This window comes from Lontra canadensis, unplaced genomic scaffold (genome assembly GCF_010015895.1).
Source record: "Lontra canadensis isolate GAN:19392208 unplaced genomic scaffold, GSC_riverotter_1.0 scaffold110, whole genome shotgun sequence".
Taxonomy (NCBI): Eukaryota; Metazoa; Chordata; class Mammalia; order Carnivora; family Mustelidae; genus Lontra; species Lontra canadensis.
In genome coordinates, this window is record NW_022631104.1 from 1609681 (window position 1) to 1622780 (window position 13100).

Consider the following 13100-nt stretch of genomic DNA (forward strand, 5'->3'; position numbering starts at 1 on the left):
TCTCAGTTTCTCACCATCGGCAACAAACATGCCATGTGAGGGTTAATTTTCTGTATCAACTTGGCCCAGACTCACCATTTGTTCACATTTTGTCTCATTGGCTTTATCTCTCTCAAGTGTTTTTTCCTGAACCATCTGAGACGAATGCGGAGACATCGTGTCCCTCTGCCTCTCACATTTCCATGTGTGTTTCCTAAGAACAGGGACATTTTCTGACATGACTGCAGTACGCTTGCTAATTCAGGAAGTTGATCTACAGTGCACGTTCCCATTTTGCCAACTGTCCAAAAAGATGTCCTTTCAAGCCCCCCCCGCCCCCACCCAAGCCCAGGATCCCGCTGGAGACCGCAGCTCTCTGGTTTCCTGTAACTGTCTTTATTCTTTGGACTTTGACATTTTCGAAAGCCACAGTCGAGTAGTTACATGGAAGTTCCCTCAACTGTGCAGAATCTCCCTCCGTTTGTCCCACGTCTCTCATGGCTGGACTTGGGGTGTGTGTTTCTGGTGGGGACTGTGGCTTTCTTGGGCCAATCATATCAGCAAACACTTTATGTCAATTTGACCTATTTCTGGCAAGGTTCGCTCTGCCAGTGGTTAAGGTGGACCCCGTGCGCTTTCCCACGATCAAGATCCTGTTTTTCCTTTTGTTGCTAAGAAGTGCTTTTGTGGGGAGATGTTTGGATCCAGCGCAAATACCCTGTTCCCGATTAGACTTTGGCCTGCAAACTGTGGCTCCCCTCAGTGACCCTCGTGGGGTTCCATCATTTCCGGGAAGCTTGAAAAAATCTTTGTAGGTGCTTTATTTTTTTTTTTAATTTTTATTTTTTTAAGATTTTATTTAGTTGACAGAGATCACAAGGAGGCAGAGAGGCAGGCAGAGAGAGAAGGGGAAGCAGGCTCCCTGCTGAGCAGAGAGCCTGGGACCCTGAGATTGTGACCTGAGCGGAAGGCAGAGGCTTTAACCCACTGAGCCACCCAGGTGCCCCAAAATCTTTCTAGGTGCTTTAACTGTATTCCTTTTCCTCATAACTGGCAGAACTGGACTAAAAACCAAACCTGTGATTGGGAAGCAGGTTTCACTTCACAGGAACCGTCCTGACTGTTGTCTGGTGTGGAATGTTCCCATGCAGTGTTTTCTGGCAAAGCCACTAACCGGGCCATCTGCGGGGGTCTCCTGGGCTCTAAGGATGTGCCCCTCAGGGGGACCGTGGTGGAGTCGATGGCTCCGGATCTGGGAATTCCAGGAGGGAAACTGGTCCCACCGAGCTCTGCAAACAGCCTGATCTGTGTGTGTGTGTGTGTGTGTGTGTGTGTGTGCGCGCGCGCGCGCGTGCGTGATGTCCTTTGTTGAGCAGAAACTCCTAATTGTGATGTGTTCAGGCCATCAGTGTTTCCTTTCATGGTTCGTGGTCTTGGTGTTTTGTTTAAGAAAATCCCACTCCAAGGTCGCAAAACACTCTCCCACGTTTTCCTCTCTTAGCCTCGCAGCTTTCCCGCTGATTTAAAGTCCTTCCTCCACCTGCCCTTTCCTTGTGTCGTGGCATGTCTTAGGGAGGCGGCTTTCTTCGGCTTTCTTCCTGCATTGCTCCCCCGCGGGGGAGGCAGCGGCTCACCCCGTCTGTGATCCCACCTGCCCTTGCAGACGTCACCCCACTGTTCGCCGCCACCACGCTCTGTGTGTGCCCGGGTGGCTTCTCCACTCTGACCGGCTTCCCACCGCTCGCTTGTCAGCTGCGAAGCAAGGCCCCCTGTGTCCTTGTGTGTTTTGTGTTTTTGTTTGTCGTTGCTTGTTTGCCAGAACTTCGTGGGGGTGTTTTAAGATCTGCTGGGGTGATCCCGTCCCCTTTTATTTTTCAGAACTGATGTGGCCATTCATGGACCATTATACTGTCAAAAACATTTCACCTTTAAAAAAAAATATTTTATTTATTTATTTGACAGACAGATCACAAGTAGGCAGAGAGGCAGGCAGAGAGAGAGGAGGAAGCAGGCTCCCCGCTGAGCAGAGAGCCCGATGCGGGACTCGATCCCAGGACCCTGGGATCATGACCCGAGCTGAAGGCAGAGGCTTTAACCCACTGAGCCACCCAGGCGCCCCCCCCCGAGCAGAACTGAATCGTCTACCGTCACTGTATACCCACTCTTTTGCTACCGCTGACGTTGGCAGGAGAAACGTCCGTGATGACTAGTTCTCAGGAAGGGTCTTTTTCATGATCTCAGCACGGGACTGAGGGGACTTTTGGAAGGAAAATACGGATGGGCAGGGAGATCAGACAAAAACCTTTCCCAAAACACATCCTGTGTGTCGCAGGTGTGCGCCCATCGCTGAGAGGAGGGACGATAGGAATTGTGTCTGTTTCGTGTCTTTCACAACTGTCATCCTCCATAGACACAGACAAGACCCTCAAAACCTGCCCCACGATGTCGGTGAGCGGACAGTCCCTGTGAGTATTTGATTGTTCAAAGGGTCTCTTCACCGTTAGGACGCCCAGGTCTGCTCCTGGAGCTAGTCCTCTGCGGAGCCCTGCAACAGTCCGTCTTACTTTTTTTTTTTTTTTAGACTTTTAGAAATGGAGTCACGATTTACACAGAGAAACGCACCCACGGCTTTTTTTAAAAGGCTGAGTCCCGCTGCTTCTAGTCCGAGCAGAGCACGCACTGTGTGCACGGAGCAGGGTCCCCAGTGGGGAGAGCTCGGGAGTCGGAGCTCATCAGGGCTTCTCGCGCCCTGCCTGTGTGAGGACGGCCTGGCCCGGGGCTGGGGGGGAACCGGGAGTTCCTGGCAGAGGCGCTTCTTGGACTCGGAACCATCTTCTCCTGGGCTTCCAGAACCGTCAGCAGGATCCGTGTGGTAGTGTGGCCTTCTCTCTCTGGAGCCAAGCCCACGATGTTCTAGAATGTTCTCTGGAATGCACCGTCCATGTTTGGCTGATGCTGAGACCTGCCCTCCCGCCTTCTCCCTCTGTTCTAGAGGAGAAGTGGGTTCTGGATGGCCTGTGGCCAGCGGCCAGAGTGGACCCCTTCTCTCCTGCACCGTGAGCCCCAACGACTCGTTTTCTCCTGTAGCCACGTGAGGGAAGAGGCAGGTCCTAGGGAGGGTGCGGGCGTCCTCCCGGGCTGGGGGGACTCCTGGCTGCGTCGGCCACCCCAGATGCCCCTTCCTCTGCCTTCCCTCTCCCATCTCTGACTCTGTCTCGTTTTGGCCATTCCCTGCTAAAGATTTTTATTATGAGTCTTCATTCTCATCTCTTTCCTGAGGGGCCAGCGGCCGTCCTGCTCTGGCCCGCATTCCCCTCTGACCCCGGACCACCACCCTCTCCGCACAGGCGTCTCTACCTGGTCCCCATCGGTGCCCTTGAGGGGTGGCGCCCGGCAGCGCAGGCACCCCACGACCTCGCGAGCCTTGGGCTGTTTTCAACGACGGAGGACACGACCCGTAGGTCTCAGTCTGTCGTTTGCTTGCCTTTGGGTTTAGGGTTTTGACCCTACAGGAACATTCTGTAGTTTTTCTTTCTCTTATGGCCGGACTTGGGGCTGCAGGGGAGGGAAGAAATGTCTTCTTCTGGCTTTCCTGTAGGGCTTTCTGGGTTTCGTGTCATATGCGCATTATCTGGCCCAGAGAGCGGCATTCGGGAGTTGAGGGTCTGCTGGTTATTTTGATGGGTTTTCTAGTTGTTACAATGGGATTTATCTGATTAAGTCTTCTTTTCCATATTAATGTACTATTTTATCTTCAGACTCTCGTATACTGAACGGAAACAGCTTGACCCTCTTCCTCGACACAGGTCAATCCAAGTCAGGAGCTGCGGCTTTCATTTGTGGGTTTGGCAAAAAATTTTCAAGCTCAATGCTATTCTGTCCTGGGGAGGACGTGAGGACAAGCGTTCTCGTCCTCGGTCCCACGTGACCGGTGTCCGTGCATGTGCTTTTCTTGGAGAACAGTTTGACAAAAGGCACCAACTTTGGGTTTTGTTTTTAATGCATGGACATTTTTTTTAAAAGATTTTATTTATTTATTTGACAGACAGAGATCACAAGCAGGCAGAGAGAGAGGAGGAAGCAGGCTCCCCGCCGAGCAGAGAGACCGATGCGGGGCTTGATCCCAGGACCCTGGGATCATGACCTGAGCCGAGGCAGCCGCCTCACTGACTGAGCCAACCCCCCTCCCCCGGTGCCCTGTACAACTGTTTCCTACGCACACCTGTTCGGCGACGCACTAACGGTAAGGGAAAGCACCTGTCAGGCAGGCGGTGACCACACTCAGGTTTCAGGTCGGTTTGACCTGGCCTTGAGCTCACTCACTCGCTCGCCCATTTCAGACCTTCCTTCCCACTCCTCGGCCCCTGCTTTAGGCCTTTTTAGTGTCCCGCGTCCCACCATCTCCCTGACGCCCTCCTACTCTGCTCTCAAGGGCACCCACCCCTGCACCTCCCCCAGTGAGGTCCCTGCTCCATTCTGCAGGGTCAGGAAGCGCTCTATTCTGGGAGCGAGGGGCTTGCACCCGCGCGAGAGCGGGATTGTGAATTCCCGTTTCCTCTGCTCTCTGTGACTGGACGTGCTGTGCCGCTGGGTTCTGGGGGTGGCAGGAGAGCTGCTGGGCGGCCGGAGGGTGCTGCTGGCCGGGGGCCTGGGGAGATGTCTGGTCCGCGGGAGAGCCTGTGCCCTCCCTGTTTGCCCTCCCTGCATCTAAGGACAGCATGCATTGCTTGCTTATAGTCAGATGGATCTTTCCAGGTGCTGGGTTATGGGGCATTTTTGTTTTCTTTACTCTAGTTTACTGTTCTTCATGCTACTGTTGTCAAGCCAGAGGGGGACTGACTGGGGAGGTGACTCGTTCAAAGAAATGCAAGCCAACCAGCCTGCGGGGGACAGCCAGTGCAGCTGGCCAGGGCTGGGGAGGCCAGAGGCCCTCTGTCGTCTGTGTCCTGGTGCGTCATGTCTCTCCCCATGGAAGTGTGCGGTCCTGTGCCCCCACTCCCAGCAGAGCACACCCCCTTCCTGAACCGTTGCTGGACATCGTCAGGGATGGACTTCCTCGGGCCGGGCTTGGGCCAGCATCCTCCCCTGGACCCGTCAACCCTGGCCAGAGGCCAGGCGTCTCTGAGTACCTGGTCAGTCTTCTGGGGTCCCCTGGCGGGAAAAGAAGGGACAATGCTGGGAAGATGTTCCTTCATGTGCACGACTTACCTGTTCAGTTTGTCAAGTGCCTCTGATGTGCACGGCTCTGGGCTTTGTGCCCCGAACACAGTAAACCAGCAAGCTCTCGGTGACCAGAGAACATGGATGCTAGCGAGGGGGACGGTGTAGGAAACAGGGCTGGCTAGACACAGCTCTGGCTGACCCCACTCTCCCTGTTGACAGAAGGAAGGGGGCTCTTCCTGCTGCATGCGGGGGAGTCTCATCAGACCGGCCTCGGGTGTCTCGACTGTGAGGGGACCCATGGCTGAGAATGCCCAGCTGTGGTGGGGGTGGGAGGCGGCCACTGCTCTGAGTTGGCGAAGGGAGTAGCTGCCTGTTAGGCCGAGATCTCTGGGTCCAGCCTGGAGGTCAAGGCATCCCCGGGAAGACTATTTTGTGGGGTGCTCACGAGAGAAACACAAAGCCGGACGCCTGGGTGGCTCAGTCGGTGAGGCGTCTGCCTTCGGCACAGATCGTGGCCTCAGGGCCCTGGGATCAAGCCCCGCATCGGGCTCCCTGCTCCACGGGGAGCCTGCTTCTCCCTCTCACTCCCCCTCCGTGCTTTCTCTCTCAAATAAAATCTTAAAAAACCCAAACACCACAAAAACACAAAGCCCAGGCCCCCGTCAGGTGCCTGACCCCACACTGCGTAGGAAGCTTGCTGCCTTGGGCTGTCGTCGTTCTGAGCGAACCCGCTCCTCTCCGTGCCCACCCAGGACAGTCTCAGGCCAACCCCATGCTCGCGCCTGCTCCCCGCTGCACCTGCGGCCCCAGGGTGTCAGGCCGGGGTGAGGTGGGTCAGTGGAATCAAGGACCAAACTTTGCCCCTGAGGAGGGCGGCTGCCGCCACCAGAAAGCTGAGCCCTCGCCCCAGAGGGGCTTACAGAGGAGAGAGAAAAGTCAGGTTGGTCAGGAGCCGGAGCAGCACGGAGCAGAGCCGGGTGGGAAAGCGGGAGCGGCGCATGGGTCCCCAGAGCTGCCCTGGCCTCTGACCTGGGTCCCGTCTGTCCAGCCGTCACAGAAGCCCACCACACACCTGGCCTGCAGAGCCGCTTCTGGTAACACACGGAGGCCAAGTGACCCGGCGACTCAGCAACCCTTGTCAGCGCTGCTGTCCCCGAAGGCTGCTCTAGAACCCGAGTGGCCGGGCGAGCACAGGGACCTTGGAGGGTGCATTCACGTCCGGTAAATCTCTGCATCTGTTGCAGCCCTTGCCCAGGCCCTGACATGGGGGCCACGAAACAGGCACCAGCCCCAACCAGAGCCAGGAGACCTGCCAGCGCGCACGGAGGTGAGCGGGACACAACAGGTCCGCTCTGCCGGGCCAGAATGGAGAGCGTGGAAGGACTGGCTTCAAGGACTTGTGGGAAATGGACAAGCCGCACGGACCCTCTGGCCTTTGGGGTCCTTGCTTGTGGCCCGGGCGCGAGGATGAGGGACCTCACAGGCCGAGAAAGGACACCCCAAAAGGACAGGTTTGGTGCAGTGTAACGGGAACACAGGTGCGCACAGTCGGTGAAACAAATCGCTCCGTCTCCCGCTTCACCGCCCGCCTGCTCGGGCGGCTGCGGACCTGACCGGGGCCCTGTTTGGCACCTTTGGGACGGCAGTGCCCAGCTTCCCAGATTCGTGTGAGGACACGGCCGACGGGGGACAGAAGGTGCAGAGCTCAGCGCCTCCCACGGCATCCGTGAGTCCGGAGAGCTTCTTAAACACACAAGATTCCTGGCATCCCCCTAACTCAGGGCTCTTTGGGGTTGGAGCTTAGGAATTAGGATTTTAAGCAAGTACCTCAGATGATCGATTAGAGTCCTCTAAGGAGCCTTTAAGATGAAAACGTCAGTTCAAGGGCGCTTGGGGCGGGAAGCCGGCGTTCCCAGGCGCGGCCACAAGGCGGCAGCAGGGAGGCCAGAAGCAGGCGTGGGCTCAAGGGGCTGCGGGTGGGCGCACCTGGGATTCAGGTTGCGGGGGGGCGGCAGGCCCTGGTGCCGCAGGGTCACCCTGCCAGGTGGCCCGTTCCTGCCAAGTGCTCCCCTGCGGGCGCCTGTCTTACTACCAGGTCTTTGTGGGGACTTTGCCAGCACTGCTGTGACTCTGGCTGGGTGGGGGGTGGGGGGTGGAAACGTGTATCACGTGAGTGAGAGGCCGCTCGGGAGGTCACCTGCACTGGGCAGCTTCTCCAGGGACACCGGCGCTTGTTCAGAGCAGGGCTACCCATCCCCCACTGCCAAGCTTGCGGTTCCAGGTGCTCTTCGAGGACCTGCACCTGCCCCCGGCTTGCTCCCCAGCTTAAAAGGGTCCGGTCTGCTGCCAAACAGCAGGCAAAGGATGCCAGGACAGGGCAGCTGCCACTGGGAGCGGCCAAGAGGTCTCTGGCTGCGGGAAGAGGATTAGGTGACAGTCCCCTAACCCAGCCCGGAACTAACACCCCCGCCCGCCCTCCCTCCCACCACACCACAGCCTGCCCCCCTGAAGCCTGCCCGAGCTCAGAATAACCCCGAGGACCAGACGGGATGGCAGGGGCTCTGCTGGGCGTGCTGCTCCTCCTGCAGCTCCTGGGTACAGCCGGGGTTCCGTCCCGCGCACAGGGGTAGGGATGCCCAGGGACGGGCCAAGACAAGAGACGGAGAAGGGGGCTCGGTGGCGGGCTCAGGAGGCGGGCCAAGGACACAGCTTCAGGGGCACACTCACAGCAGAGCCCCGTGCAGACCCGGGGGCAGCAGAGAGCCCCCCAGCCCCTGGTCTGCAGCGAGCCCACGGCTGGACCCCTCCCCAGGTGCCTGTGAGGCGGAGAACGAGGAGCTGCGTCTTTACCACCATCTCTTCGACAACTACGACCCCGAGTGCCGGCCCGTGAAGGAGCCTGAAGAGACGGTCACCATCACCCTCAAGGTCACCCTGACCAACCTCATCTCCCTTGTAAGACACCCCACCCCCACCCTGGAGCCTGGAATTCCACTCCTGGCTCTGGACTCCCACTTCAACCGTCCTGACCCGCTCGTTTCTGCAGAACGAGAAAGAGGAGACCCTGACCACCAGCGTCTGGATCGGAATCGTGAGTCAGCTCTGGGGGGCAGCAGCAGGTCTCGACCCCCTCCCCCAAACTCCTGGCGGGCACAAGGTGGGAAATACAGGGCACCTGTGCGACCATCCTCACTCCTTAGGACTGGCAGGATTACCGACTCAACTACAGCAAGGATGATTTTGGGGGCGTGGAGACCCTGCGGGTCCCTTCAGAACTCGTCTGGCTCCCAGAGATTGTGCTGGAAAACAAGTGAGCATCGTTCCGTTCGGTGGAAGCCCGGGCCTGGGGGCCGGGCTGGGCTTGCTGGGAGGGCAGGGGGGTGGCAGCCTGGCCGACGCCGGCTCTCTCGGGGTCCCCAGCATTGACGGCCAGTTCGGCGTGGCCTACGACGCCAACGTGCTGATCTACGAGGGCGGCTACGTGAGCTGGCTGCCCCCCGCCATCTACCGCAGCACCTGCGCCGTGGAGGTCACCTACTTCCCCTTCGACTGGCAGAACTGCTCGCTCATCTTCCGGTGGGGCGAGCTGCTCAGAGGCGGGGGCGGGGGGTGTGATGATGGGACGGGGCGGGGGCGGGGGGCGGCACGGACGCGCTGGCCCTGGCTCCGCAGCTCGCAGACCTACAATGCAGAAGAGGTGAACTTCGTCTTCGCAGTGGATGACGAGGGCGAGACCATCAGCAAGATCGACATCGACACCGAGGCCTACACGGGTGAGGCCTCCTCCTGCTCCGAAAACCCGCCCCTAGACGCGGTCTGCGGTGGGGACCCGCCGAGGGCGGTGGCCCCAGGCCATGGAGGCCGGGCAGCTGATCTTAACCTTGCCCCTCCACCGAAAGCACTGTCCATGGTGGCGCGGGACCGCCCCCTTCCGCCGGAACCGCCTTCGCCCCGACGGCCCAGATCACCCGAGACCCCACCAGTCGGGGCGGGCCGGCCACCTCCCCAACGCCCGCAGCCCCAGGTGTTACGGCCAGGTGTGCGGCCCGCGCCGGCTGACCGCGCCCCCGCCCCCACCGCAGAGAACGGCGAGTGGGCCATCGACTTCTGCCCCGGGCTGATCCGCCGCCCCAACGGCGCCTCCGCGGGCGGCCCGGGTGTGGTCGACGTCATCTACACGCTCATCATCCGCCGGAAGCCGCTCTTCTACGTCATCAACATCATCGTGCCCTGCGTGCTCATATCGGGCCTGGTGCTGCTCGCCTACTTCCTGCCGGCGCAGGGTAAGGGGCGGCGGGGGCCCGACCCCGGGCGCGCGGCTGGCGGCGGGGCCTGCCTCACCGGGCGCTCCCTCCAGCCGGCGGCCAGAAGTGCACGGTGTCCATCAACGTCCTGCTGGCCCAGACCGTCTTCCTGTTCCTGATCGCGCAGAAGATCCCCGAGACGTCGCTGAGCGTCCCGATGCTGGGCAGGTGACGGCGCGGCGCGGGACCCACGTGTGCGGGCGGGGCCGCGGGGCGGGGCCAGGCGAGCCTGGGGCGGGGCTACGGCCGCGAGACACCCGGAGCCGCTCGGCCGTCCGGGCCCGCCTGGGCTTTATTCGAGCGTGGGGCGGGGCTGGGACGGCGGCGGGTTCTCAGGTCCCCCGTCCTCCGCGCTGCTGCTGGACGCCACCTTGAGGTCCCCTGAGTATCTCTGCCGGGGGCGGGCCGGCTCAGTGCCCCCCGCCAGCTCCGCCGCCCCCGGCCCCCGGCTCCTCCTCCCCCCTCCGGGTCCTGAACTCACCCGTCCCCCGGCCGCCCCGAGGCCCAGCGGGCGCCCCCACGGCGGCAGGAGGGAGGCGGAGCCCTGCAGGCCCTGCCCGCACAGGCACAGCCACGCCCCCTGCAGCGCCAGGCGTGCCGCCGCGCCCGCCGCAGCCCCCGCTCGCCGAGCCCCCTGCCCCGCCGCCTGGGCTACCCGGGCCAGTGCTCCGCCCGGGTCCCCGGCGCCTGGGGCCGGGCCCGGGCTCGGGCTGCCGGCGTCGCCGTCCAGTCGCCGCACCTCCTGCTGCAGCCACAGGGCTGAGATCTGCGGTAGGGGTGCGGGAGTTGGCGGGGGCGCAGGGGCCTCTGCCGCCGCTTCCCGCCCCTTCCCCGCCGCTTCCACGCCGCCTCCCCGCCCCTCGGCAGCCCCCGCGCCCCACCTCGAACAAGGTGGCGCCGAAGCTCACGACGCTGGCCGCGGCCTCTCTCAGCACCAGCCCCAGGGTGGGCTTCGGGGCGGGCGGCCCCTGCGGCTCCCGCAGCTGGAGGGACTCGAGCTCCCGGAAACTCTGCTCCAGATACTCGTGGGCTGCGGCCACGGAGAGTTCCAGGGAGGACAGGAGCGGGGGCTGCAGGGCCACCTGGGCAAGGAGCGGGGGCGGCGGCGCCGGCGGGTCACCGGGCGGAGCTCCCGGGGGCGCCCGCCCCGGGTGGGGCCGCCGGCGGAGCCTCACCTCCGTGGAGCTATGGAAGTGGTAGACCCACAGCAGGGTTTCCAGCGAGCTGGGGGTCACCTCCATGGCCGCCGGCGGAAAGGGGGGCATCGGGGCCGCGCGCGCGCCGTCTGGGCCCGCCGGGGAGGAGCAGCCCGCGGGCCGGGAGGGTCGTTTGTGAGGTCAAGCGCGGCGGGCTCCGCAGGTACCTCATCTTCGTCATGGTGGTTGCCACGGTCATCGTCATGAACTGCGTCATCGTACTCAACGTGTCCCTGCGGACGCCCACTACGCACACCATGTCCCCTCGGCTGCGCCACGTAAGCGCCGGGTGGGCGGGGGCGAGGCCCGGGTGGGCGGGGCCGGCGGCCCGGTGGGCGGGACCTCGAGCTCAACCCGCCCCTCCGCCAGGTCCTGCTGGAGCTGCTACCCCGCCTCCTGGGTTCGGGCGCACCCCCCGAGGCTCCCCCGGCCACCTCACAGCCGAGGCGGGCTTCGTCCGTGGGCCTGCTGCTCCGGGCCGAGGAGCTGATACTGAAAAAGCCGCGGAGCGAGCTCGTGTTTGAGGGGCAGAGGCACCGGCACGGGGTCTGGACCGGTGAGCGGAGGGGAGCGCGCTGGCGGGCGCGTGTGGCGGGGTGGGCTCCCCGCTGACCCTCCCCTCCCCTCCCTCCCGGACGCCCCACCAGCTGCCCTCTGCCAGAGCCTGGGCGCCGCCGCCCCCGAGGTCCGCTGCTGCGTGGACGCCGTGAACTTCGTGGCCGAGAGCACGCGGGACCAGGAGGCCTCCGGCGAGGTGGGACAGGCCCCGGGGTGGGGGTGGGGGGTGGTGGCCTGGAGGCCCCCAGTCCCTGGCGCCGCGGGAGACGCAGCTCGTGTCCGCCCCTCCCCAGGAGGTGTCCGACTGGGTGCGCATGGGGAAGGCCCTGGACAACGTCTGCTTCTGGGCCGCCCTGGTGCTCTTCGGCGTGGGGTCCAGCCTCATCTTCCTCGGGGGCTACTTGAACCGAGTGCCCGATCTGCCCTACCCGCCGTGCATGTAGACGGCGACCCCCGCAGTGGCTTCTGGAGGAAACTGATTTTGAAAGACCCGCTGCGGGCTCCTGCTGCGGTGCGGTCCTGTGCTCGCTGCCGCAATAAATCGGCGCTGTGCCAACTTCCCCGGCTGTGCGCGGGCTCGTGTGGCTGAGTGCGCGCACCTGTGGAGGTCTGCCCCGCCGGGGTCGGGGGCAGAGCACGGTCCTCCGGAAACCACTCGCCACTCCTGCATCCAGCCTTGTCGACCCCCCAGTGTTTCTCAGAGCCTAGGCCCTCGTGACCCTCTTTCCAGCCCTGGGAGCTGCTGCCTTTATCGGCAGAAAACGGCAGGACGGCCCTGGAGGCGGCTGGAACCTGGAAGCCGTGTGCCACCTCCGGGGAGCGCGCAGGGCTCACATGCCCCAAAGGCCATAGGGCTAAGGCCCCCTGGGCCGCCCCCTCGTCCCAGGCCTGCTGGCTTAGCCGGGCTGGTTTCCGGGACTGGGAGAGAAGACAGGGGCCCTGGATGGTAGGAGCTGGTTGAATTGTCTTTATTAACAAACGGAATATCCAAGGCCACTACATTGAGGGGGGACGGGGCAGGGCTACTTGCTGCTCACACTATATACAGAGGCAAGCAAGGGGGTGCAGGGGGGAGCGAGAGCTCCCCACTCCCTCCCTCCACCAGGGAAGGACAGAGGCTAGAAAGAAAAGGGGTTGGAAAGGGGGAAATGTTTTGGCTGGCGGGGTCCCCCCTCCATTCCCTGGGGTTTGGGGGGAGGGGAATCATTAAAGTGCTTTCAGAAAATGAGGAAATGGTCCCTGCCCCTGGAGTGGCGGGCGACCCCCCTGAAACCTAGGGCCCAGTGACCCCCCCCAGGGTCTGGTACATTCAAGGGGGGAGCCGGCTCCCCTGACGTGCAAATGAAGGGGCCCAGGGCCCTGCCCGGTCAGCAGCAGTGGGGTACGGGTGCCCGCCCGGAGCACTCTCCTCGGAAGTGGAGAAAAGGGGGGTGGGGCTCGGCCCTCTAGATTCCTGGTAAGGGGAAGCCGTGCCTCTCCCTGGAATTGGGACAGGCACAGTTTTGGGGAGAGAATGAACTGGGGGGGGGGGGAAACAGGATGGTCACGTGATCACAAAAGCATCAGGGGTCAGAGGTCACGTTCCCAGCAGGCTCCAGTGAATCAAACCAGTCAAAAGCAAAAGCCCAGGGAGGGGAAAGGAGGGCGGCCTGGGGGGTCCGGCTGCGGGGGCGGCTGTCCCGTCACCAGTTCATGATGCAGTTCCGGTTCAGCGTCATGAAGTAAACCTGGCTGCTGCCCCCAGAGCGGACGGAGGCGAAGAACACCTGCAGGGTTGGAGAGGTTAGGAGGGATGGGGGCCAGGGGGTGGTCGGGACTAACTGTGAGCCGCAGCGAGAGGGGGAGAGCTGGAAACTGCAGAATTTAGTCTTAGCCCCCCCCCCCCCCCCCCCCCCCCCCC

The 13100-nt window shown here is 62.4% G+C and overlaps 3 protein-coding genes across 4 annotated transcripts in view; 1 reads left to right on the plus strand and 2 right to left on the minus strand.

Annotated features, from left to right (window-relative positions):
* Window positions 1-7691: 7691 nt before the first annotated feature.
* On the plus strand, window positions 7692-11652 carry CHRNE (cholinergic receptor nicotinic epsilon subunit). Its single transcript, XM_032840047.1, has 12 exons — window positions 7692-7737; window positions 7955-8097; window positions 8189-8233; window positions 8343-8452; window positions 8563-8718; window positions 8815-8915; window positions 9225-9425; window positions 9500-9614; window positions 10806-10920; window positions 11012-11198; window positions 11290-11396; window positions 11494-11652. The coding sequence occupies exons 1-12, from the start codon at window positions 7692-7694 to the stop codon at window positions 11641-11643; spliced, it is 1476 nt and encodes a 491-aa protein (XP_032695938.1). The 3' UTR covers window positions 11644-11652.
* Window positions 9723-10811, minus strand: CUNH17orf107 (chromosome unknown C17orf107 homolog). 2 transcript variants are annotated; one of them, XM_032840050.1, is made up of 4 exons: window positions 10622-10811; window positions 10328-10528; window positions 9928-10212; window positions 9723-9837 (listed from the first exon to the last, which is right to left on the minus strand). In XM_032840050.1, the coding sequence occupies exons 1-4, from the start codon at window positions 10709-10711 to the stop codon at window positions 9739-9741; spliced, it is 675 nt and encodes a 224-aa protein (XP_032695941.1). In that variant the 5' UTR covers window positions 10712-10811; the 3' UTR covers window positions 9723-9738. The 2 variants fall into 2 exon arrangements, with proteins under 2 accessions (XP_032695941.1, XP_032695940.1); XM_032840049.1 differs by having other exon boundaries at window positions 10328-10811.
* A 492-nt stretch (window positions 11653-12144) lies between the features above and the next one.
* Window positions 12145-13100, minus strand: part of MINK1 (misshapen like kinase 1) — a 42177-nt gene continuing 41221 nt past the window's right edge. The window contains 1 exon segment of the mRNA XM_032840046.1: window positions 12145-12966. Within this exon segment, the coding sequence (XP_032695937.1) occupies window positions 12883-12966 (84 nt within the window). The 3' untranslated portion in view covers window positions 12145-12882.